The sequence below is a fragment of the Toxoplasma gondii genome, chromosome X, assembly GCF_000006565.2.
Source record: "Toxoplasma gondii ME49 chromosome X, whole genome shotgun sequence".
Classification (NCBI taxonomy): Eukaryota; Apicomplexa; class Conoidasida; order Eucoccidiorida; family Sarcocystidae; genus Toxoplasma; species Toxoplasma gondii.
The window spans coordinates 4,646,333-4,671,793 of record NC_031478.1 but is presented as its reverse complement, the minus strand read 5'-3'; the positions used below and the strand labels follow the sequence as shown (position 1 = coordinate 4,671,793).

Sequence of the window (25,461 nt, the reverse complement as noted above, 5' to 3'; positions counted from 1 at the left end):
GAGGCACCTTTTCTCTTCCGGCTTTGCCTGCGAAGCGGAAAAGCGGGGGAATCCGGATCGAACAAGGACTGCACGTCGACTGGATTGCTTTCTTTCTTTCAGAAGCAATTTTCGGATTTCCCGTGCCCGCGTTTCGCTGGAACCCGACTGCGAAAGCAGAGTGGCCCCAGCGTGTGCAGCTGCTGACTTCTCCCGCGAGGATCCGTCGTTGCGTCTAGGTCGAGATCCGCTTTTCCCGTCTCTGTTCGCAGCCGCGCGTTGTTCTCTGGTTTGGATGGATGTATTTCAACGTCTAGATGTCCGCATGTTTCAGTTATCGTCTCTCGTTTCGCGTACGTGGAAGTGCCGACGGTTTGTTCGTGAAAAGCTAGCACGCTGGTCTGCGTGTCGCTGAGTGGCGCGGCAACCCTGCCAGCGAAAGGCGATTTCTTTTCCCGTCGAAGGGGTTCTGACGAGTTAGCGAATCCGAGCTGCAGCTTGTGTCCCCGTCTGCTTTTCTGAGGGTACAAATTCACCAACACTCCCCAATGGCGAGACGCTGGCTTTCCGCCCCTGCACAAACAACTCCGAGCTACATTTAGGAATCGCGATGCCCGAAGCCGCTTCTGTTACCCCACTTTTTGTAGGCCACATCCGCGTGCGATGCTCGAGTGTGGAAGAAACCGGCAATTTCACAGCCTCGAGAGGGCACACGTGACGGATGAGGAGAGAGAGTCGGAGACACCGCGGGGAGACGACCAGCACCTACAAGTGTTGGAGCAGAAACACAGTTCTCCCGGTTGCCTGACACACAGCTTCTCGACAGCCACGTACAGAAAGGAGGCGAGAGGCCGCCAATGCAGTTGCCCTCGCTTCTCCTGTCCCTTGAAAGAGCATCTCTCCCTCTGTCTCCCAAATAACGTCTGTTCTGCCTCCCCGAGTTTCACCTTCCTTGGATGCGCTACCCCCGGTTGCTGCCCTTTTACTGCTGTCCCTGTGGATCGTCCAGTGTTCTCCTTTGCGTGTTTGTCCGTCTCCACGCGCTCCGAAACATCTCCTTGCTGTCTTCTGGGCAGGTCGTCTTTCCTTCCGATCTCCCGTCACTTTGTAGTCTTTCGAGATTTTTCTTCTACCTGCTGCTGATCCGAGCCGCTTGCTCCCTCCTGTCTGTCTGTCGTTGTGGCTCCTGCCCGGCCTCTGCTCTCTGCGTCCCTTGGTTTGCGCTTTCTCGTGCTTGTGTCTCGTTTCTCTCCGTCCCTCGCATTTTGCGGCCTCACTCGACACTAACAGAATGTCGCAAGATTCCTCGCTGAACTCTATGGCAGGGGGTGCCATGTTTACGGGAGCTGTTTCTGCGTTTCCTTCTCATGCGTCTTCTCCCCGGCCCGTGCAAACTGTGGCGGATTTCGAGCGTATAGCCACCGCAGCGCTGAGCGTCGATGCCAACGAGCGATCTCAGGCTGAGGCACTCCTTCTCCAGTTTCAACAACACAGTGTAGAATCTCTCGACTTCTGTCTCGCAGTTCTCGAGCAGAGTCGAGATCCCGCCACGCTCTCCGTCGCCGTCATTGTGCTCAGAAATGGAGGTACGGACAACGCAGGGTCGAACAGTCAGATGCAACTAGGACGACAGAAGGACGTTTCGTGGTAGGATTGCGAAAGTGTCGCTTTTGTGCCGCATCTCAGTGGCGCTTTTGGAACTGCTGCTTCATCGAATGGGACTCCCACTTCCCCTACCAGCTTCTTCAGGGGATTGGATGCATCAGGTGTTGGACTGCGTGTCTGGATCTTGCATGCCTCTGTTTACCTGATCTACGTTCTATTGTACTTCTCATGGGCCATCGTGCTGAGTGCATCAAATGCAGTCGAATGCAGCCGTGCAGCCCTGCTGGGAATTCCACCGTGTCGCTGTGCGTGCGCCTCCGTCTGTCTCCCCACTCGAATCCAAGAGGAAGGGCAGAGCCTTCCAGCGAACCTCGGCATTGACACCTTTTGCTTGGTGTCTCGCATGCAGATTCCGATGTAGTGGATTTGGGCTCCTGAGTGTCCCTCAACAACTAACTCAGGGTGTGTACTTATATATCCTCCGTACACAGCCAGCATTAAGAACACTGAAATCGTAGCTAGAGCCTGTGGTTTAATAAGAGTCACATCGTGTCGGCCCCGGGGGGGATCTTTTTGGTTTGTGCTGAGTTGACTCACGCACTTGCCTCACGGACATCGTTCTGGCCTGTGCACAATAGCCCCGTCGGCGGCTTGTGGTTCGATGGGCCTGTTACCCCCAGGTAACAATGCCACTCCACCGGTAGAGGTTTTCCGTGAAATTGCTCTGCAAAAAGAAGCTTGATGGTACTACCGTAAGGTTACTCCATATCGGTTATGGTCTAGGCGACTTAGAATGAGGAGTCTTACAAAACCGGTACAAGCATTAACTGTGTATGTAGCCGCATCACTTGTGGTTTTCTTTTGCAGCGATCGCCCAATGGGGACGCCGACAGCTGGCGTATGAGGCCAGCGTAAAGGCGAACTCGGGCTCCGGAGACACTCTGCGAAATGATGAGCTACGAGCACCGCTCCTAGAGTTCGAGTCGAAAGTTGTCTTCCTTATTCAGGGAATGCTGCGGCTGCTTCAGGCTCATGCAGTCCTCCAGGACACCAACTCAGTCCAGGCGACAGACTACCGTACGTTCCTCCCGTTTGTGACCACCAAGGCAGAGTATTTCGTTAGGTAAACCGTCAAACGTCAATCCGATCTGACGCTGTCGCGTCGCTGAAAGGAGTCTCTGTCTCTGTTTCCAAAATTTCCTGATTGTTGTGGCTCTCACTTTCTCTGGTTCCATCTTCAGCACTGCTGCTCGCTTTCTCGTCTTTATTCTCCTTCTCTCCGTTGCCCTCTTACTACCATCGGATCTTCCTTTGGGCTTGTTCCTGCCAGTCAGAAGCTGCCACATTTCCTCGTTTCTCGGGTTGAAGTTCCTCGCTCCCAGTCTCTGCTAACCATGCGCCATCGTGGTTGCGTCCCATCCTCTCTCTGCCCGGTGTCACTTGTTTTCGTCCCCACCGTTGCTTCCTGCCCTTTAACTGAGGTGCCCGTTTGCTGGGTCCACAGAAACTCCCTTCCAGAGTTCGTATCTTTTTTTGCTTACATGTCGATTCAGGTGTCTGCGATCGACAGATGACATATGCGCTTGCGGTATTACTCAAGAAGGCGCTTGCCAGTGGGACGCGCGAGACTCGCGACGCTCTTCTTCAGATGCTTTTGAATCTGCTCGAAGAGATGAGAACTTTGCTGATCCCCGCTGGGACTGTGCCAGCTTCTCAGGTACGCTTTCCACGCATTTTCTGACCTCGTTTTGAATATTTATGAACGGACATAATCTCCTTTTGGATACACTTGGGCAGAGATGTTGCGCGTTTTCGATTACAAGGTGTCCAGCCCTCTCCGGCTCTGCCACTCTACGTGAACTACTGGACACAGTTGTCTCGAGGCTCGTAGCTGCACAGGTGAGGCAGGGATGCAACGATGCCATTCTCGTTTCCTTGTGTTGTGAATGCCTTTTCAGAGACCGCATTTACAAGAAGGAGCGTCTATCCTGGAGGCTGTGGAGACGGGAAAGCCTTCGCCACACGTTAGCAACTTTGTGCTTTGTTTGTCGGTGTTGATGAGTGTGTCCCGCGAAGTGGGCTCTTCGGATTTGTCGCTCCTTCAACTGACGACACAACAGCACATCGACTGCAAGAAGCAGTTCGAGCGAGAGATTCTTCTCCCGCTCGTCGACTTGGATCTGTCGCTCCTCAATCTCCTGCTGAAGAAATGCAGTTCGCTTGATGCCCAGGCCTTCGCTCCACCCGAAGCACGCAAGCAACGCGACAGCCTCCTGGGTAAGCATCGCAGGGGCGAGAAGAACTGGGGGAAACAGAGGAAGGGAGGAGAGTCAACCAGGGAGACGGCGTGCGGGAGAGGGGAGGAAGACGCAAAGGATCGAACGAGAGAAGGGGAGGCGAGCCGAGGAGCCCGCGCTCGCAGCGGTCGAAGGCAGAGAAGGGGGCAGGGGCGGCAGGTGAAGCAAGGCCGTAGAGACGAAGTTATGGGGAGAAAACAAGCGTGGAGGTTCGCGCTGAGAATCTGCGGTTGAACAAAGAGCGGACAGAGTGCAGAACTAGTGGTGGAGAGGCGAAAAAAAAAGTAGACCATAGAGCAAAGACACAAAGATTGATAGAGAAGCGACATGTACGGGACCACATCCTGAGCAGGGTCACGAAGCACCAAGACACCGGAGGGATGCCGGAGGGGGAAAAAGAGAGAAGGCCAATAAGTGAGAGATCAGAAGGGTGAAATAAAAAAAAGAGACGGGCACGAAAGTGATCACGCTTCGAGCAGCAGCTGTGGTGGACCTCCCTTTGTTGGGGAGCCTTTCTATTCCCCACCTAAATTCCGACCCAGCTCCGTGTCGCTTTTATCGAAGTGCTCATCTTTCTGGAAATGTTTCTCCTATCTCTTCTGTCGCGTGTCTTTGTTCAGCGAGCGTGGTGGGGATCTTGGAGTTGCTGATGGACTGGAATTTCGGGCAAGTGCTTCTGCGTTTCGTGACGACGAGCGACGTCTCGTTCGCCCCGACAGCGGAGTGGCTTCCCGTTTTCTTTCCGTCTTCCGCGTCTCCGTCACCAGGGTTTCGGCTCGAGTCTCTGGTCTTCCCGCCGGGTCCGGAGCAGGAACGGCCGAATCTGTTTGCGCTCATTCTCGACTTGTACCGGCATTTGAGCGCTCGGCGCAACGACGACCCTGCGCTGTTCAAGGTCGGTCGCCTCATCCTGATGCGCCTTACGCGCTTCAGGGCCCACCGCATGGTTGGAGCGCTCTTCGGCCCCGGCGCGGGTTCGGCGCCCTCGTCGGTGGGCGCCGTGGTCCCGACGCTCGCTGCGAATCTCGCGGCAGCGCGGGGTGACGCGAAGGCTGCGGCCCCTGGCGCTCCCCCCCTCTTGCCCCGGAGCTACTCTGGCCCGATTGGCCGAAACAGGAAACAGCAAGTCACCGAGTTCGTCTACATTCCTCTGCTCAACGTCCTTCTGGACCTCTTCGAGCAGAGCCCGTTCCTGAATTCGCCTTTGTGCGGGAAGGGCGTCAACGCCGCCATTGCGACGGCCAACGCTACCATCTCCATTGCAGAGAGCCCTCTCGAGCTGTCGGAAGACGACAGCGAAAACATTGCAGAAATCCAAGACTTGTGCCTCGCTCTCCACAACCTGGCAGGTAGGAGAGAGGGAGACAAGCCGGAAGGACAGAGCTAAGGCATAAGGCTTCTCTGTGAATAGTTAACGCATACACAGAGGATACGGACCGACAGGCACCCAGCCGGTGTTACGAAAAGCGCACAGTGAAGTAGGACACACAAGATGGAACGAGAGAAATTGAACGTAAAGAAAAACCACTGACACGTTTGAAAGAACCAGCGATGTCGATTTGAGTTGCATGTAAATGCAAAGACGGGATGTAGATGGTAGCATCGGTAGACATCTGCGTGCATCGTGCACTGTCGAGAGCACCTGGAGGTGTACATGAGTCGGTCAATTTTGTAGATTTCTGAAGTCAATCTCTAAGGAGACAGTTGATGAAAAGACGTATTTCTTGTACTGCCTGATACTCAGAATGTAATGAAGCTGTTCCGGAGTACCTCATGGACGGCACCGCGACCAAGGCGCTTCCGCTGTTTGTCCGGTATGTCGTTGTTTTCCTACGTCTCCCACGCCTGCCTCTGGACTGGCCTGGACCCCGTCGCGGAGCGTCTCCAGCCTCCCCAGGATGGCGAGTTGCGGGCTTTTGGTGGAGACAGGAAACGACACAGGGATACAGCGTTGTTAACATTTCTTCGTATATGCACCTGCATCCTTCGGCAGTGACACAGGAGGAGATGTCGGGAAGTAGTAGGCAGTTAGAGAATCGACAAATCAGGGTACCCTTCTTTCGTCATTTGCAAAGGAGGTGACGCTTGTTTGTATACGGCGGTTCAAATACTTCCTCCAAATGCCTTTACACGCGCACGAGCAACTCAAAACAAGCTACTCATATGGTAGTGATCATCGTAAACATATAAATGTTTCTACATACATGGCAATGGTGCATGCGTTATGACGCTTAAACGTGTTTCCGCTCTGCTCTGTAGAGTCGCGACGGCGTTGATGAGTGTCATCCTGCGCTCGGATTTGCACGAGGACCAGTCACACGCTTCAGGAGAGTACGAAGAAGGAGTGGAGGCTGCGGTAGGCTCGCTCGAGGTGTTTCTTCAATCGTGGAGCTTGTGGACAGACAAGCTGCAGCAGCAGGTTCTTCAGCAAGACAAGCCCGCGCCGTCGCAAGCCCATCAAGGTCAAGAGGGGAATGTGCCTGCCGTAGCCGGCATCAAGCAGCGACATTGGTGGACCGCGTTTCAGCAGTCCATGCAGTTCGTTTTCAACGTCTTCGTTGGACAGTAAGAAAGAGCAAGGCGGAGTTGTTTTTACCCTGGTAGCTCTCCGCTCGTAGACACGCCATGACGCGAAGAGCAAAAACAGAGCTCCATTGTATGTGGAAGCACGCATCGAATGATGTGTGTGTTGTGGTGTCTATTTTGATACATGGACGACCGCAACCAACGGGTAAATCACGATTCGACAGCAGACCGTCCACCGGGTACCAAGGCAGACGCCGGGGATCTGGAGAAGGGGCGAAGTTTCCTTCTTTGTCCCATCGAATCAAAGGCTTTCCTAATAGAAAATGAAGGTTCATATATATATATATATGCACACATATGGCTGTTGTTGTGGTTGTGTAAGGCGTCTCTGTGCCAGTTGCTTTGTTCACCACAATACCCTTGTTACACTCTTTCACGGGTCCGTCCCCAACGCCTTTGAGTCGGTTCGTGCACATCTCATGCAGCGGTCTATCGACTGTTTTCTGAGAAGCATCTGGGTTTCGCGGCAAATCGTTTACCATTTGTGCGTTGCTCACTGCGTCTTTGGTGCTGGGTGACATCGTTTTTGCATGCATTCTTCCTGTCAGTGTGACATCACCTACGAGACAGTCGCGTGGTTTGTGCGATGTGGCGATAGCTTGTGTGTGGCGTCCGTTGCGTTGCAGAGCTTTGCCGATTTGCTGTCACCGCGACACAGACGTGTCTTGCCCTAGTGCGGATTCGAAGGGTACGCATGCGTCGTGTCCAGCTCGAAATCTACTCGGAGGAGCTGGCGGGTCGCCTCTCGACGACTTCCTGCGGTGTTTCGCCATGGTTGGACGGACGCTCCTCTCTGCGTCGCTCATGCAAACGTGCCAAAAGCTGGTTTTCCTTAAGGAGCAGCTGACTGCGTTTCGGCGCGAACAGGCAAGTGCGCAGACCGAGAGCGCGTGGACGTCCTCTGCAGGTGCCCACCTTTTGGCGCAACAGAGGAGAGGCGAGCAGATTCTGGACGAGCTGAATTTCACCCTTCAGCTCATTCAGCAGTTGGTCGCTGTGCCATCTTCCGGAGAAGGCAAGGGCCAGCGACTCACGGCGCCGATCCAAGTCCTAAGAGACGAGGAAACGCAGAGACAGGTGGGCAGGCTGTGAATGTGCACGTGTACCAACGTGTGCATACAACTGCGCATGGAGTTACATGTTCATGGCCGTACTGATACGACTGTGGGCGCGTATGGGTATGGACATGCATCTGGATGGACATAGAAAAATTGTCTGCTCTGGGAACGAGCGAATCACTCTGTGCGGAAACAGTGGATATGTGAATATGTATATATATGTGTATATGCACATTTAATTGCTCGTGCATATATATATATATATATGTATATATATTGCCGCGTAAACCTTGAAGAAGTGAAATTGTCTTCCGTCCGTTCGAGACAATTATTATGTGCACTCCTTGCTTGGGCGTTTGCATTTAGCGGATGAACCAAGACCGACACATCCTTCTGGTGGCATTATCTTTCATCGTTTCCGTTGCTTGTGCAGCTCTGTCCTTCGACTTCGGGTGTGCTCGCTTTTCGTTTGCTGGGTCCTTCTCTTCATCGCTAATTGTCGGCGAATTCCTCTGGTGCCTCGCGGTCTGTGTGGTTTTCCGTGATTAGGTCATCCAGGTCTCGAGTCAGGTTTTTTCACTCCTTCAAGAAGAAGTGAATCTGCTGAAAGAGCAGCAAGTGCGCACGTTCCCTTCCCACTTCATTGGTGTCTCGTCAACTGTCCTGGAAAGCGGCGTAAACATCTTGTCTGCTATCAGCGCAGCGTACCTTCTGCGGTCGCGGTTCAATCAGCCCATGCTTGCGGATTTCATTCTTCCTGGTACGGCCAGGGAAAACTTCGAACGAGAGACACCGATGGCATCATAGCATGCTTCTCCGTCTGGCGCGCGTCTGCAGAGGTGCAGCGACAACGAACGCATATGGACGCAGCAAAAGAACAGTGTTTGCTTATTTGTAGGTGTGCTCACCTGCATGCATACGCCAGTGCTTATATATATATATATATATATATATATGATGTATGTGGGCGGTATCAAGGCGCAGGTCAGAAAAGTTCAAAAGACGTGAGTGGCAGAAACGAGGGAGCGGAGTATTCTTGTGCCGAACACGAATGTTGTTTTTTGTGTCTGCCTAATTCAACAGAGAAGGGACAAGAAGCGATGAACATCATTGTTCAGATTGTCGCCGAGGTTCTCCACCTGCTGCCCCATGAGGAATCGCTGACGCTCAGCTGTACACGGACGCTTCAAATGTAGGCTCCTATGAGGGCATTTTCGTCATTATTCGCCACTTTGGTTTCTTGTACTTTGAGTACATCATCAGTTGTTGTTCACTGGTGCGCGTCTTTTAGCATCTCTTCAGCCGTGCATCTCGTTTTCTGAATCCGCATAGCTTTACCGTTGTCTGTGCATCCGTCCGTTATTCCTTTCTTTCGTTCGACCTGGTGCTCGTTGCTCAGGCCATTCTTGACGGCCTGCTTTGTTTCCGTTTCTATTGCGTTTTCTGTTTCGAACTTGTGTTTTGAGTCGGATTCCTGTGTAGCCCTCTGAGAGGACTACGCGTGGTTGTCCCTCGTGCGTCTGCCGAATTGCTCAGCGTTTTCTTTCGGATGGTGTGTGCAGGCGGAATGAGCAGGCGTTTCTCAACACATGTCGCATCTCTCCTGTGCATGCATCCTTGTTCGCATCACGAAGGGAGGTCATATTCTATGTCGATCTTTGCAAGCCCATACGTTGCTTATTCGGCAATTCCTGACCGTTCTTTTTTTCCCTGCAGCCTGTCGTCCGTCAGCAGTCCTACTGTTGCGTACTTGTGGGAGAGTCCTGCTTTTCAGTCGCTGTTCAGTGCGTCGGTGGAAAGCTGCGCCTCGCTGCTTCCGTCTGCGCCTGCGCCTGCGCCTGCGTCAGCTGGCGTGAAACAGTCAGCTCAGAACGATGAGAGGCCTCCTGCCTCGTTCTCTTCATTTACTTCTGCACGGCGGCGGCTCCCGCCTCTCCAGCAGTTGACACAGAGGACCATTCGCCGTCTGTATAGCTCCTTTTCGGCGTCCACGGCCATGAATGAGCATCTGTGGGGACTCGCTAAAATGCATGTTGCCGAGCAGACGTTAGAACGGTCCGGCACACTGCTTGCCACTGAGGTTGTGGTTTCAAGACAGCAAAGCCTCTTTATCAAATGCGAACCTCTCAAAGGTACGGGAACGATCAGCAATGAATGCGGCACCAATGCCATGGCTAATAAAAGAAACGGAGTTGGAAATGTTTCGTGAGAGGTTCAGCGCTTTCTGGCGCCCTTCGTAAATACAGAACACGTGACATGTATTGATGTGGAGTGAAATGCTATTCTTGCCCAGCCAACGTGCCTGTCGGAGACCGAATAGAACGGATTTGCATGGGGGAGCATTCTCAAATTACCACGAATGTAACGCAGAACCCATATGTGTGCATACGTGTATATACACATTTGCATGCATAGCGTGCGCGGCAAGAACAGGACTGTCAGATAATGGAAGCGGAGAGGGACAGGCAGATGCACGGACGGGGAGGCAAAGAAATCGGCTGTAGAGGATTGAGGAGTCGGGATTAGAAAGTGATTGGTTTCTCTATCGGTGATCAGTAGGTTGCATCTATGAATGAAGGTCGAGTGGCGGTAGGAAATGCACGACATGTGCATGCTGATGTACTGGTCTCGTTTGCGATGTTTGTAGCAAATCTCCGTCACTTGGCGTCGAACCCAGCGGACACTCACCCTCTTGTGTTCCATGCGGTAAGTGTTGCTTTTTTCGGGGTAAAGCTTCTTTCCTCGTTTACTACTCATGTGTCCATGCATCAGTTTGTCTTTCGTCCTGTTTAAAACGTTCATTTTGAGCAGCAAGTTCTACTTCCTCACCTTCTTTCCCTTGTGTTCGTGCAATTGGAATCTGCGTAGTGTCATCCTCATTGCACTACCTTCCACCCGGATCGCATTTTAATCGTCTGGTTAAGTTGTCGCTTCAGGTGGTCGGTTTCGCAGGCCCAAGTTTCAGCCATGAAACATCGCAGTTTTGCCTTGTGTTCAAGGTCATCTGCTGTGTTATCGTCATCAATTCTGTGTGTTGCATGCGTCCTATGGACTGTACGACTGCGCATTTGCACCGACATGCACAGATAATTATGCTTACAAGTGTTTGCTTCAGTGCGTCCTCGAGTTCCTTCTGGGGTCTGAACAATGTAGGTTCGGCGCGTTTGGAGTTTTGCTTGTTCGCAGCTGGGGAATTCGTTGTCTATGGCAATCGGTCTCTTGGACGGATGCTCGAGCCAAGGCATCGGCGCGTGGATTGCGTGGTTCCGGGATGCGCTCGACGCCGTCTTTATGATTGCAAACAAATATTTGCAATATCCTCATATTCTGCACAAGTAAATATATCAGGGAGAAACCGCATGTGTGTTCCTTTCACCTATTTAAGGACGTCATAGAAGAAAACAGGCGAAAGGTTGTGGGTGGCGGATATATATGAACTTGTTATTCGTAGAACTGGCCTTCTTCTGCGTGATGATGCAGCGAACATAGTGACTACATGTGCTCTTGTCTTTAGTGACTTATGGTGGGACGCATACGAATCTAGAGCAGGGAAGTCGTGCACTGATCAGAGGTGGCGGTTCTTGTTTCTTTCATTAGCAATGTCTCCATACACTTCTCCATCCCCCCTTTTCTCGTCTAGTGCATACACGGAAATGAGTAAGGGTGTCGCCGGCGGAGGCACCGACGGAGTCACTTATTCTCCGTTTTTCTGTTGCCTTGCCTTTCTGTGTCCAGTGCATTGAAATTCTTCCTCCAGCTCATCAAGAGGGGATACAGCTGTTTCGATCAGACTGCCGCCGTCTCTCTATTCACACAATACAAGGCGCTCACTCAGCAAATTGGCGTAAGTCAGTACAAGCGAGGGTCTCTGCCAATGCTCCGGAGTTCTCTCCTTTGGCACAGAGACAAACAACGTGTCTAAAGTGGTTTTCTGGCGGTCAGCGTAGCACCACCTCAGAATACGTGAATTCCTTTGTTGTGTCTCATGGAGGAGATCCTGTCTATGTCCTTTGCTGTGAATCCCACCGTGTCTCTCTGTATGCACGAGTAACGACGGACGCAGGCGCATGCATGCTGAGCCTTTGTCGATTGTCTTTTCTTGCATGCTCTGGTTGATTTGTGTACGCGTTTGGCAGGTTTTGGTCTGCAGTCACATGCACTGTGAAGATGGATGAATGGATGTGTTAAAAAGACATGCATTGTGATATGCCGGTGGGAATGCCGGGATGTTGCGAGCGGCCCTCGTCCCCTGGGGAGTTAAAACGTGGAACTTGGATGACGCAACCTGCGAAAGAATGTAACCATATGCTGAGTGGCGGGCAGCTATAAGTGCGAGTGACACATGTTGTGCATTCGCATATATATAAACACAAATATGCGCACCACTGAAGATGGTGTGCTGGTGCTTCTGTTGAATCAGAACTACTACTCGACTTTGGTAGTCGGGAGCCAGGATGAAGAAAGCATCTTTGGAAATCTCAAACAAAGCTACAAGTACGTCGGTAAACTGCAATATCTCCATATCACTGCATACATGCTTTTATAAGTGCAGCTATCTATACGTTTCTGAGTCTGTCTGTGTGCTCGTCCAACGCTGGATCGATGCGTATGCCCATATGTTCAGAGATGCATGTAAATGAATGACTGCTGTGTTTCTTGTGGAGGCTCTCAGAGAAGTATCGAGTTTCATACTGGCTCAGAATCGTTAGTCCTCACCTGGTTTCGAGTAGGTTGCTTGTTTTCACTTCCTTGCCGGTTTTTCTAATTTTTTGCCGTGGCTTAATCTGGTCGGTCGCGTCTTGCTGAGACGGCTCACAAAGTACCCTTGTCTGCTTCTCCCCCGAGCGATAGTTTTTTGAGATCGATCCTGAGCATGTCCGGAGTTCCTCATTCATCTGTATAGCTCGCTTCGCCTGCCTACACGGCATTCCTTCCGAAAACCCTGCGTATTTCTGCGATGTTTTACGTTTCTGTCTGGATAACTTTGATTTTGTGTGCTCCGTACGCAGGGTGTTCCAGCTGCTTGCGGCGAACAGCAAGGACACGCCCTCGTTTGGCTGGTGAGGTGACAGGGGAGAAGGAGCAGGAAATGAAATGAAAGGTGCCAAGAAAAACAGAGTCCCGCAGAAGACAGGAGCGATGATAGGAACGGGCAGGGCAGAAAGGGAGGGACAAGAACAGCACGGCACGGGATGTGGAAGGCAGAGAAGAAGCATGAGCCAGAAACGACGACTCCGGGGACGGGCAGAGTATGTCGCATCAGAGTACTTCAGTTTTTTATGGCTTCTTGTAAGCCGCTTCCTGCGGTCGTTTCTTAACTCTTTGCTGAACACATTTCTTCTGTTCTTTATCTCAGGATTGCTGAAATGCTCGTCGAGTGCATGCAGACGCTGCAGCCAATGACCGCGAAGCTGCGGCCACACGAAACTCCAAAGTGAGGGCGGCGAATAGCAGACCTTTTGTCGATGCTTGTTCTGGTTCTGTTAACGTTTTGGCGTTTTTCCTGCTTGATTTTTGCCGTTTTCTTGAACATTGCTTCCATGGAATTCAGGGTTTTGAGTTCGAACCGAACTGTTCTCTTTTGAGTTGTCTTCGGTAGCTGGTTCGGTCCGTGCAACTCAAAGTCCTCGGCTCCCTTGTATTTCTTGTCTGCAGCTGTGATGGTGTGCAATGTGTAGGTGTGCTGCTTTGATTGGCCTTTGCTGTGTGTATCGTTCCCATCAGGGTTGCAGCACCGTTCCTCCTTTGCGTGCAAATCCTCGCCGAAGAAGATTCGAAGAAATTTGTGGGCCTCGTTCGAGACGTCGACGTCAAGGTCCTCATGCAAGTGGTAAGGAGCAGCATGCACCGAACGACTAGAGAAAAACCGTAACGAAGCCATGAAATGAAGGAAAGCCATTGTTTAGTTACTCAAGAATGGAGAGGAGATACCGAATCGTCCTGCTTCCCAGGTAGAATGATTGTATGTGTTACACTTCTTCCATCGCGTGATATTAACGATCCTTCAGGGTGTTTTCTTGCTCTTCTTTTCTTTTCATTTGTGCAGCTGCGCGATGCGGTGATGGCGGATGCGGCGCGGATACGACAGCCAGCATACGAAATTTTGCACTCGTTTTGTCGATATCTAATATCGTTGCAAGTGTCACAGCAGGTTATCGACTTCTCCATGGAGAGGCCTGCTGGGCGCGCAGATCCTTTCACATCGCCGGCTCCGGGTGACACAGTCGGCCAGTTGTTCTCGCAGTCGGCACAGCTTTCTCTCGCACTGCTTGCACATGCTCTGAGCAGCCCTCTGTCAAATGCAGATCTTGACTTCTTTTCTGACTGTATCTTCGATCTCTTTTTTATGGTCGGCTTGCGCGCGTACGCCCTGCACGCACTGCTCGCGAACTTCACACAGATGTATGCTGCCAACTTAGCCACCAGTAGTGGCGGAGCAAGCAACTCTGCGTCGCAAGGCAGGGCAATGGTTGGCTCCGGCGTGTTGCCAGCAGCTGTTTTGGAGACGCGGCTAGCTAGTCTCATGCAGACGATTCTTCAGGGAGAGAAGGAACTTGTCGGAGTGCAGTACGGGAACCAACCCAGTGGCACTGGGGGTATAGGAGAGAATGCAAATGCACAGGAGTCCCAAACTGTTTTCAGGACGTTTTTGGAAACGGGGTCGTCCAGTTTGATCAAATATCAAAAGCAACAGCATGCCTTCCGCGATCTCTTCAAGTACTTCGTTGTCGAGTGTGCCTCTCCTGCTGCCGCTGGCATTGGGGGAGACTCCGCACGGCCATAGAGAATCAGTGGGGGGACAAAGTGCATGGATTGTCAAGTAAGAGCAGAATGTCATCGTGGAGCCTAACAGTAAAGCTGCGGGCGTGGGAGGAATGCAAAGCGCTATTGGAGCAGGGATGCAATGCATCAGCATCAGTGTTTGAGGCCGGAAACGGCTAGGAAGGGAAAACGTCGTTCTGCCATCGACGTGATGTTTTGTTACGGTCTCCGATTACAAAGGCATGCGCTATCACAAGACGAACACGTTTTGTGTTTGTGTAGCACTTTAGAGAGACATAAAAGGTGATGGGGCTTCGCCCCGTTGTGTTGAGCGTTCAAACAGTCCACAAGGTAGGGTAAGCAAAGCGTAGACTTGACGTGAGCATCAGAAGAGCGCATCAACTGTTGTTGAACCAAAGAACATTGCTGTCTCGCCCTTGAGTCGCGGTAGGATGTGTCAGAAAACGATGTGCGCAACATGCTATTGGTCGCACTATTTGTTTGCTGTGTGTTTCTCGAAGCAGCGTGTGCTTGTGTTAAAAACAGAGACTCTGCAGAAAGCTTCGGGAGGGGACACTGTTCAAAATTTTCACAGGATGTTTGCCTTGTCGCTTCAATACAACTTCAATACAATGGCCGGTGCGACCGGTGGATGATTAGTAGGCTTAGAGGGGGCATCGAGGGTGAAATGCGTAGTGTGTGGGAAACGAATCACGAAGTACTAGCTTTCTGCTAGAAACATTTGCTTTCTCAGGAGATTGTAGTGGAATGGGGATTCAAACGATGGCGAAGGCAGAATATGCCACAGAGGGCAACGAACTTATCAGCCAGGATATACGCGATGGAAGCATGTACGGCTTATTGCTTGCCCGAAAAAGACGACAGAGCTTCCCTGAAAAACCCGTCATAACCTCCAGGTTGTCAGGATGCACATTATTCCATATGTGTATACAAACCTGGACACGCTCATAAAAGCGAGTGTATAAGTATACACATGTTTGTTTCCCTTTATCGGGAAGTGCATCTGCGAGAACGTCGTCCGTTGTAGGGTAGCACTCGTGATACATGTGCGCTCTCCCAAGTCAGTAAAAGAATCATAGAATGACGAGTGGACTGCTGCGAACCCACTGTCAAGACCGAGGTTGTTTCCAGAGCGTCGAAAGGCACAGCCAAAGACTCCGTACTAATGCTCGCTTTAGTACCAGTGCGTGAGACAACGGAAGTCTCACACGTTAAGCAACCGGTCACAGCAACCGCGGAACGTGTGTGAAGCACCGCGCTCTAGCGGATGTGTGGGAGCAAGGATGGTCGTTTGAAAGTTGAAACTAGTTAAGGTGATCACTAGTTTAGACACGGTTAGGCAAAGCCACGTGGGTGCTCCATGTTTGTCGAAGAACGGGTGCGTTCGTTTTTGACGGCGGTGTTCTTGTAGGTTCCCGCAATCAGCGTTGATCTGCTGCGGTGATGGATCACGCGGTGCCACTAAGAGGAAAGTTTGAATGTTTGTCCTGCAGTTGTCTATATTGTTTGTTGCACCGCAGAAGAGTAATATGCCTTTTGAGGACATCTCCTGGGCTTGGCGTCAGTCATCTGACTCACATATTGGCACTGCTGATAGGGCAAACAGTTAGCTTAAATATCAGTTACACATGCTAGGAGAGAATGATGTAGAGCCACTACAGAAAACTGGGATTTCTGCTGTTCATGACACGGACCACCGTCAGCGTTTCACAGACATGTCGATTTGCTACCATCCGCCAAGGGGCACAATTAAAGAAATCGTGATTATGATTGTGCCTGGTCTCGTTTTTAGCACAGTAGGGCCTTGTTTCGCATACTGATCCTGCAACCCCACCACAGATGGCAAGAGCACTACAGGTAATCTTGTTTCACTTGGAGAGGCCCAGAGAGCGTGGTTCAGTGCGACACAGGGAAAACGACAGCGGGAAACAGATCTGGTCAGGACACATGGACCAGACGACAAGTTGGCCAAGGCCCACCAGCGTAGTAAGCATGTTTCCGTGTGAATTGATTCCTGTAAGTGTGTTGAAACCACAGAAGGCCAACATTTGCCGATGATTCAAGCAGTTGGAATGGAAATGTGTACACTCCTCTTCAGTGCTGAGAAACTGAAATACGTCGAAGGCCGTTATCACGCTACATGGACAGACACGTGAACTGAGTAGCCCGGCGCCACGAAACTCAAAATTTTGGCTTTCATATGCCTTTATATATATGTCTATATCTTTCGTGTGGGTTTCTAGGTAAAGTGGCACCACCTGAATTACGACGTAATTTGCAAGCTGCCACTTTGGTGACGACTCATTCCCATCGCGATGGCGTTCAGCGCACAGACCGTCAACAGTGGAGTGTAACGCGAAATCGGACGCTAGATTATCTATGCTTGGGAAATGCAATTTCGTTCCTTCGACGTTTCGCAAAGCGGTGTCAGTCCTCTTGAACTGCATAGCTTTCACAAGAACACGTAATTCGTACCCGGGCGCCGACGAATTATTCCACAAAGAGGTAGCGCCGGCCGAAGAGGCGTATCGAGTCACCAGATCGCTCGGAAGAAATGGATCACCAAATGTGGTGATGAGGCTTGCCTGCTCACAGAACACCATCGTGCTCCCGGAAAACCACCATGATTCAGCTGTACATGCCCTCCGGAGAAGCCTGTGACTTAAACTTTTTCCTGTTGCACTTCATCGTCTTGTTTCTTCAAGGGTACGAAGTCAAATGGTACCAGTTCAAGATTGGTACTCTTGCACATTCGAATACCACCAGCAGCCGCGATGACGTTCGTGCGATGTTTGTCGACTCCGACACCGTCGTTTTCATTCTGTGTACGAAGGTCTATGTGTGTATGACGGGTAGTGCTGCTTACAGGCGCAGTGACCATCGTTGTAACTCTCTCTCAAACTCTATTGTGTTTCACACTGATTTCAATAGAATACCTCCTAACGTCCTCATTGTCAGAGTAAAATACCGTCACAAGGCTCAAAAAGGGGATGTCACAATGTTCCACGAAGGAACAACTGAACAAAAATGAGATGGTTTGATTCGTTCGTTCAACAGTGCAGTCGTCCAAGGTTATGCATGCAGCCCCCCTCTATTTTCCAGATTGCTTCACGGAGACCTACCTGAGCACTCGCGTCGCATTTGGTCGAAGCAGCTGCCTTCGCTTCTATCCTCCTGATTTTCATGGAAACAAAGTGTTGACAACACTTCCACCATCAGAGCGAAAGAATGAATAATGCTTCCTCGTGAGACGCGGATGTTTCCATAGTTTCTGGTAACAATTGCTAGGAGTTATTTTGCATCATCCACTTTGTTTGAAGCAGATGGGCCAATCCTTCTGTCTTGATATATCGATATAAGCACATATATAGGTGATATGAAAATCTCAAAGTTACGAACGTCTCACCTGTCAGGTCGTAACGTGGTATTCATCACTGGATGCACATGATACCTATAATGAATCTTCACGAGGTTCGTCCTTTAAGCTGAAGTGCATTTCATAAAAATCAAGTCGCCAGTTTTGTTTGCGTGGAGAAAACGTGAGAGCACTTTTGCACGGATTGTAATATCTCTTAGGGCGCTCGCCTAGATACGGAGGTGATTATAAGTGGTTTGTTTTGTCAACTGGTATTTCGCTGGCATGCCTTTCTGAGCGTTGGATCGCTTTCTGTGTGCGTACTGGTCAGTCAGCTCCAAGTGCTCCCGCATCCATTCTCTTTGGTTCTGTCTCCTTCTTCGCTCTAAATTGTCGAGGCGCTCTCTCGTAGCAGCTGCATTGTGGGCCGAAGTAGTAAGGAAACACGCATGGTATAAAGCACTCCTGGTTACATTCACTTTTTGGGCCGCACGCAATTCAGGGGTAGAAACTGAGAGACACCAGGCAGCAGGGCGCCCGCATCTAGGGGGGAGACCCCAGTATTCTGCAATCAGTTGTCTCCAGTCTTGACGCATATTATATTCAAAACATGTACGTGCATGCGTTCATGTGCACTATATCATACGCCGAAACGTCACCGTAATATTTGTATAAGTAGTTTTGTGCGCACGCAGTGGAAAAGAAACACACATGCAGGCCAGTATTTGTGACAACATTTCAAATACACCGTGTGCGGCTCCAGTATGCAAACGCGCATCGCATACAACTTTTTTCACGGCTGCTGCATTCGATCTTCCCTGCGAACGATTACAAATCACCAAAACCGTAGGAATGAAGCACTTACTCAGTTCCGTTTGCATCTTCTCATTGGCTTGCATCTGTTGACGGTACTCTCTGACAGACCATCACCCGATCCATCCGCGAAAAAAGATCAAGGCAAAAATGTTCACACGGAAGTCTTGCCGTAGGAATGTAAACCATTCCCTAGAAGACTAATTTCAATCCTCCGGGATGTGCTGAATGTCGGACTCGAGCAGATAATTCGCCGCATAACCCGCTCACGTACGTACGCAGCTGAACGCGCAAATCGCGACGACATGCCACCACCAGCAAAGACTGAATGTACGTACGTGTGCGCTTGTGCTCATGCCGACCATCCAACACAAAATCTAAATGCAAATCTTCATTGCAGGAACCTTCTTCGTGCGTCAGCTTCTTTCGCGGAGGCACAAGAGCTCACGTGCTGAGTTCTTCTTTCTGAAGCGTCAGTTCATTAGCAATGGTTCGAATCTCACTCAACTGTTCCCTGAACAGGAGCGACGAACAGAAGAAGTTGTAAAAAGAAGTTGTAAAGACTGGCGCAATGTGGTCCTACTGGGGACGGGGTACAGAAAACGAGGCGAATGTCCGAGACAACCAACTTTGTTCTCATATTTCGAAATTCCCCTGGTGTGCCAGAAGCGGAATTCTGCCGGTTTAGATGAAACAAACGCAACTCGTTCTTCAGCAGAGTCTTCTACACACTGACGATGTAAAACCAATATCGAATGGCTCTGTGATGTATTCAGATTCTACCGTGCCAGTGGTGCCTTGACATAGGCTCAGGATACGCTGTCGGTGAAATTGCTTTCCTGGTTTCCCTGAAGGACCGAAAATGACGTAAAGAGACGAGGGGAACAATATCGCGCTGTTGACGACAACTAAAGTTTTCGAGGCTTACCTCAGGCGATGGTTCTCCAGTTCCGTTGCGTCAACCTACAAGCACCACATGTTCTGTGCAAGAAGCGCGTTCTAACTTCGTTGCCGTTTTAGAATTCAGGACTGGGTTCTGAGGAAGCGACAGCATCATTCTGACCCCTGATAACTGTATGTGACGCGTGCTGCACTTCATCATGCGTCCTCGCACGGTGCATTCCAGAAATTGTGTCCGTCTTCCTCTGTCGGACTCGGAAGACCGAGAGAGCAGGTGAGGCAAATAAGTCCATACGTCCAGCTAGGCTGCCGGATCCCGCCCGAGTTAGTGCATGCCGTCAATTACGCAGGGTTTTATTGATGTCCCGGTCGTCTCGTAAAGCATCTCCAGCATGCGTGGCAAAATCTACCGACCTCCTGACGCAGTTTAGCGACCTGGTCCATCCACGCCTGTAAAACAGAGAGGGGTCAAAGAATAAACTACCGGAATAATACTACACGCGTGCACACCATGCTGCACTGACGCAAGTTATTAGACTACGAGTATGCGTGCAGTTATGGCCACACAGTTACATGTATATAAGATACGAGAACCGTTGGCGAGGGCTTTGAGTAGTAGTCTGACTTGACAGTCATGCCTGACATATTCACATGCTTAGTCGGCTCCCTGTGCGGAACAGGTGTCAAACCGAAAACTGGATCGATGCGAGTTGGGAAAGGCACTAGGTAGTTGTCTATCTTGACGCATATGTGCGTAATACTACTTGCAATATGAGAGGTAACACCATATACCGTCGTCGTGAGCACGGAAGCTTGCGGGAATCTTTTTCCTCAGAAGAGTATTCCTCAGTATGCGAACGTCTGGCCGACCTGAACGACACTCTGATGTTTTGCAGCTTCTTCTTTCAACTCATCTTGCTCTTTTCGGATCTTAACAAGCTGCTCTCGGAAAATTGTTTTCACTTCTTTCTTTTCCATGCGGGCCTGAACAGGCCACAAACTCCGGCGTCACCCGTATAAAATCTAGAGTCGCTCTCAGGAAAGACACTGTACACGCGTCTACTGTAGTGTAGCGGAACTCCTATTGTTCTCGCAAGGAAGGAACAAAAGGCACTGCTTCTGAAGTGCATATCCGTGTATAACTGTATTTTGAAAATAAACACATCTACATACACATCAATGTGGAACATCTTGGACACCTTCATTAACACCACATATGCTTGTATGTACGCAGCTGTATATGCAGCATAAAAGCACACGCTTTGCATATGTTTGTGCCGATGTACGGTAAATCAAACACCAAACTAGCGACGGGATGTCAAGTCAGTTCCAGGTTCTTCTTTCCCTTAAGTATGACGCTTACAGCGGCGAGCTCGTCCGTCAAGGAATTCTGAAGATCACCTGCAACAGAGAATATTCAGCTGGCATGACTCTGTGAAGACTGACACGTTATTCTTTCAGTGCCTCAGTCACTCAGACCTGCTCACGGCGTGGTCCATTCTTGAGCAGGGAGGCAAGCGTCATTTTCCCACCCGCTCCGTAGGCAGCGAATCTGATTACTTGCAATATTATTCTGTGCCTTTGTGAAATGAAAGCATCAGCAATGGACGCTAGTGATGGAATACACACATATTTCGAAGCTCGACATGGTGGCCTTAAGCTCTCCGGATAAAAAGTATTTAGAGAAGTGTTGAACTGTTAAAGGGACTAAGTGTGTAAAACACCGGCGCGAAATAAAAGTGACAAGAAAATCCTTTTCACTGTTTCTGTGTATTCAAAATAAACCTGATCATAGCTGCTTTTTGCCTTACTCATCCCTTGCAGATTCTTTTTGTACGCCTTAACCTTCGACTCTGCCTTGGCCCTATCGCCGTCGATTGTTTCTGCCTGTTCTCATGGAAGGCCGAAGGACAAGCCAGGAAACACTTTCGGTTGCTTCCGGACAGAAACGTAAGAAACTGTGGATCTCAAAACAGAGTCAGTGCACCCGTCTTTACTCGCTTTCCTTGGCTTCAACGAAACTGTCTACGACTCTCCCGTTGCATATCGTGTTTGTTCTCATGAGGCGAATGGGCTAGTAATTCTGCGCGGTCTGTTTTCTCTACGTCTCGCACGGAGTTCCTAAAAAGGTGAATCAAAGAATATCGGAAATGGCAGATACTTGCTTGTGGAGAAGGTTGAGATCATCCTCCCTCCGTGAAAGCTTCTCTTTCAGCTTGTTGATTGTTCGGCACTACAGAGACACAAAAGCGGCACAGAGAAAAAGGACGTGTGGCTAAGTACTCTCAAACGGGAAAGTGAAAATTCGAGGCCTTTCACGATCACACAGTTAATACCGCTAGATCAGCTGGATACTTGAATAACTTAGGGAGCATCTCTTGGACCAAAGCATCATTGCAAAAAGTGTATAACAGACAGGCGTGCAGATATCTTTGTAGATTCATGTGTGTACTGACTCAGACTGATCCAGCTGTATAGATAAAGATGTATGCCGACGACTTCTGGAAGACATATGTAGGTGAACGTTTGAGCTGATAGGGGACCAGTTATGTCACTGCAAGTCTGGACTTCTTCATGTCACTCCCAATCAACAAAGAAAACAACTGAGAAAATCGTCTTCACAGAGACTGACCAAATCTCTCTTGTCCTTGTGCAGCCGATCACTTCTTTCTTTTTCGGCCGCTAGTTCTTGCTGAGCCTGTACATTTCCCATAGAAAACGTTCCCGGTTTCGACTTGTCACACGCCGATTACCGTGCCAACGAAGTGAACGAGAATATATTTAGACAAATACAGCGCGCTGTTTGCACAGGGAACGCTCTGCAGATTCCTGCGGTTGTGCAAGCAGTATACGCTCCAGCTATACCATTTGTGTTACGTCTAACGTACACGAAAGAAGAACTCCTTTGGACGGGAACAATTGGACTGTTCATGTAAAACTACGTTTAAGAATATTTTTAGTAGGAAATTACGTCGCAGTATTGTCTTCTGACCCCTTAATCTTTAGAATTTCGGATGTTGATCAGCGGCTCATGTAATTGCAGCCCGTTTGGCTGAGCATCCATCCTTACAGCGGCAACGATGCTCTCTAATGTTCGTCGGTTTTTCAGATCCTGAGTAATTCTTGTTGTCAACTCCTACGAATACAAAAGATGAAAAGTGGTCTCTACTGGAAACGGAATCTCGAAAGAGTTTAGTACGTTAAAAAGCTTATCAGCATCTCATTGAAGAACGTGTATGACACACGTATTTACAGTAGATCTCCACAGCAGGTTTTTCCGAAGGGTGTGACAAGAAAGGGGAGGAGGAAAATTGTTTGTTGTGAGGATCCTCAACAATGAAGTAGTGAGTGTGAAACAAGAAGACGCAGCCGCGACAGCGCATACCGCCGACAAATGTAACCAGGAAAAGAAAGAGAGCCAACACGCACACACTCTTACGCTGGTAGGAGACTTTGACAGCTTCACAAGTCGAGAACTCCGGTGCATCATACCTCATTTGTCCTCCGTTCGCGGAGCCATTTCTTGTGGTTCCCAGCCGCCTCTGCTGTCTTTGTTCGCAGTTGGTCAGCTGTGTTCCTGCATTTGAACTGTCTCGGAAAACAACAGTGAGGCACGATAACGATCGCCACATCCTGTCTCCTACCAACGGCTAGCCATTAGGTGGCTGGTTGTTTCCATCGAGTACTCTGATGTCATGCCTTGTCTTCACTGCTTTTTCAGGTAGTATGAGCTTCTATTGCACGGACTCACATTCGTATGTACGCGAACGTCGGCACCACGGCGAACGACACCATGTGAAATGTAGCGACTCGGGTTCTCCAGAATAACAAAGTTTGAAAAAAAGAAAAAGAGGGTAAACCGTAGTCTACCGCTGGTGGAGCTGACAGAAAGAACAAGGCAGGGATTTGGCTCTCGTACGTGTTTTTGTATTTACCTCCAGAGCCTGGACCTGAGCATTCCATCGGTCCAGTTCTTCTCGCCGTACTACGACTTCGCCCTGCGGCAGCATCGCCGAGAGGGCTCCCAAGGGACTTGTGTAGACACTCGGTTGCGTGCTTTGTGCCAGCGTTTCGGGTTGTTTTGGAGCGTCCTTGTGTATGTCCAGAAGAGGAGCGGATGGAAGAAAAAGAGATGAGACTCTTGTCGGACAGGCTGTACCGATCAGGCGGGACGCTCCACCAAGCAGGAAGGACACTGCCGAGGGTACTACTGGCGGAGCTCCCTGTATACTAGGTGACATATCGGTTTGTTCATTGTTCTTCTCTCTACCTGGTGAGAAGTGGTCCCCCTCTTCTGCCGACAATGCGCCAGAAAAAGAGGCACCTGTGCAACTCTGGTTCCCCTGATCAGTAGACCCCTGTCGCTCTCGTGTCGCTGCCTACACAGCACATCATCTCAGAATAAAATCCGGCACCTATGGCAACGACCTCTATTGTACAGCGATAACGAACCGCAGAGTTTGTTACGCTGCATCAAGTCAGTCAGTGAGAAAAAAGCCATCCATCTGGGGGTTTTGCCTGTGGAAGCCTGCGAGCACTCAGTGTATTCTCTAATGGGGGGACCGAAGCACAAGAGAACGAAATGGTTTTCGCTCACTACTCGTCCCATCCAATAGTTGTTGTTGTGGTGCCGCTTGAAAATCGATGACGATGCAACAACCGTTTTCCAACGCTTGGTCATGGAGAACATTTTTGCACACATTCGTTTGAAGCGTAGGCGATATTGACAATTCAGATATGAACTCAATACCTCTAACATTTTTTCTCTTACCGCACCTCGCTGTCAAAAAGATATCTAACAGTCACATCATTCTCATGTGATAAACCACACTAAAAGGCAGCCTCCTGTGACGGCAACTAGTCGGGCGCACTCACACTCAAAACGCACAAATCAAATGAAGAAGGCTGATTTCAGGATATATTTTGTTGCAGGAGAGGCATGCCAGCGTTTACCTCCGGTATGAGTGGTGAATGATCCGATAACTCTACGTCATCGCCAGACAACACACAGTTTGGCCTCCCAGAATCAACCGGGCAGCTGAATGCTTTAGCGTCTCCACGCGAGGAGGGAGAGAGTGACACGGGGGCGTCTCCAAGCGGAATGACGAGGACCATTTTCTCGAGAACGTCGGTACCATGACTGGCATTTTTGGGCACGTTTATAACCTTTGCTTGCTGGTAAAAATTCGAGCAGCTGCCTGCTGAACAAATGGGCGAATTCTCCCTCTCTTGGGAGCATGCAACAATATCCGGGAGAAAGCGAAACCGTTTCTGAGAATCCAATAATACTGTGGAAGGCAGAGTTCCATCTGTGTTGAGACAATGAGAGGCTGGACGAAGGGTCAAGGTGGCGTCCCGGGCTTCGAAGAATGTGGCAGAAGAGCAAGGCACCTCCATGTCTCATCTGAATAGTGGCGCTTGAAGTGGACTCGCAATTGTGGGCTGCCCAACGCTTGGAAACAGATTGCTTTTCGCTGAAAATAGCACTATAGCATTTTGGTTTCTCGGGCGAATGTTTTTTCAACACCAGCTCCTCATTCAAGAACCCTTCCACTCTAAACAGCCACACACAAGACCATGCCGAGTGCTCATGGGGTATCGGCGGCTTGGACGTCGGCCAATCCGATTTTCAACAGAGGAACCTCGAGGGACAGTGGGACGCGGCACACGACGTGTTTAAATCCTGCATCCTCAAGAGCAGAGGTGCGACTCGAAATGCTTTTTTTCCATAATTTTTCGGTGAAAACTAGATACTGGAGGGACTAATATGTTTCCGGTAGGGGAAGCTTCATCAGGCACTTGCGCTGTTCTCTGCATACTAGATTATTCAGGGCAAGCTTCGCTCAGAAGATGTCTGACACCGGAAGCGGGGCATGAGGCGAAAGTGGAAGCGGGTCGATGAGCAGATGGCCGGCACAGAGAATGCTACGAGTGTGCAGAAGTATGCGCAATTATTCTCTTGTCCAACAAGTCAAACACTCTTTGTCCAACCCGGTGTCAAGATTGTTGTTCATTAGACCTGCAGCGACGGCACATAGTCACGCGAAAAATAGGACTTTCCAGCCACCACTACGTACCCGTGTCT

At 50.1% G+C, this 25,461-nt stretch overlaps 1 protein-coding gene across 1 annotated transcript; it reads left to right on the top strand.

The window, feature by feature from the left end:
- The first annotated feature begins 111 nt into the window (after positions 1-111).
- On the top strand, positions 112-15,029 carry TGME49_235160 (hypothetical protein). The gene is made up of 19 exons (XM_018780416.1): positions 112-1,565; positions 2,452-2,661; positions 3,138-3,301; positions 3,543-3,861; positions 4,502-5,230; positions 5,626-5,695; positions 6,141-6,446; positions 7,094-7,544; positions 8,075-8,285; positions 8,609-8,717; positions 9,242-9,657; positions 10,173-10,231; positions 10,712-10,860; positions 11,261-11,369; positions 11,946-12,019; positions 12,535-12,585; positions 12,882-12,959; positions 13,250-13,355; positions 13,572-15,029. Exons 1-19 carry the CDS (start codon positions 1,271-1,273, stop codon positions 14,307-14,309), a joined length of 4,644 nt encoding a protein of 1,547 aa, XP_018635839.1. The 5' UTR covers positions 112-1,270; the 3' UTR covers positions 14,310-15,029.
- The last annotated feature ends 10,432 nt before the right edge of the window (positions 15,030-25,461 follow it).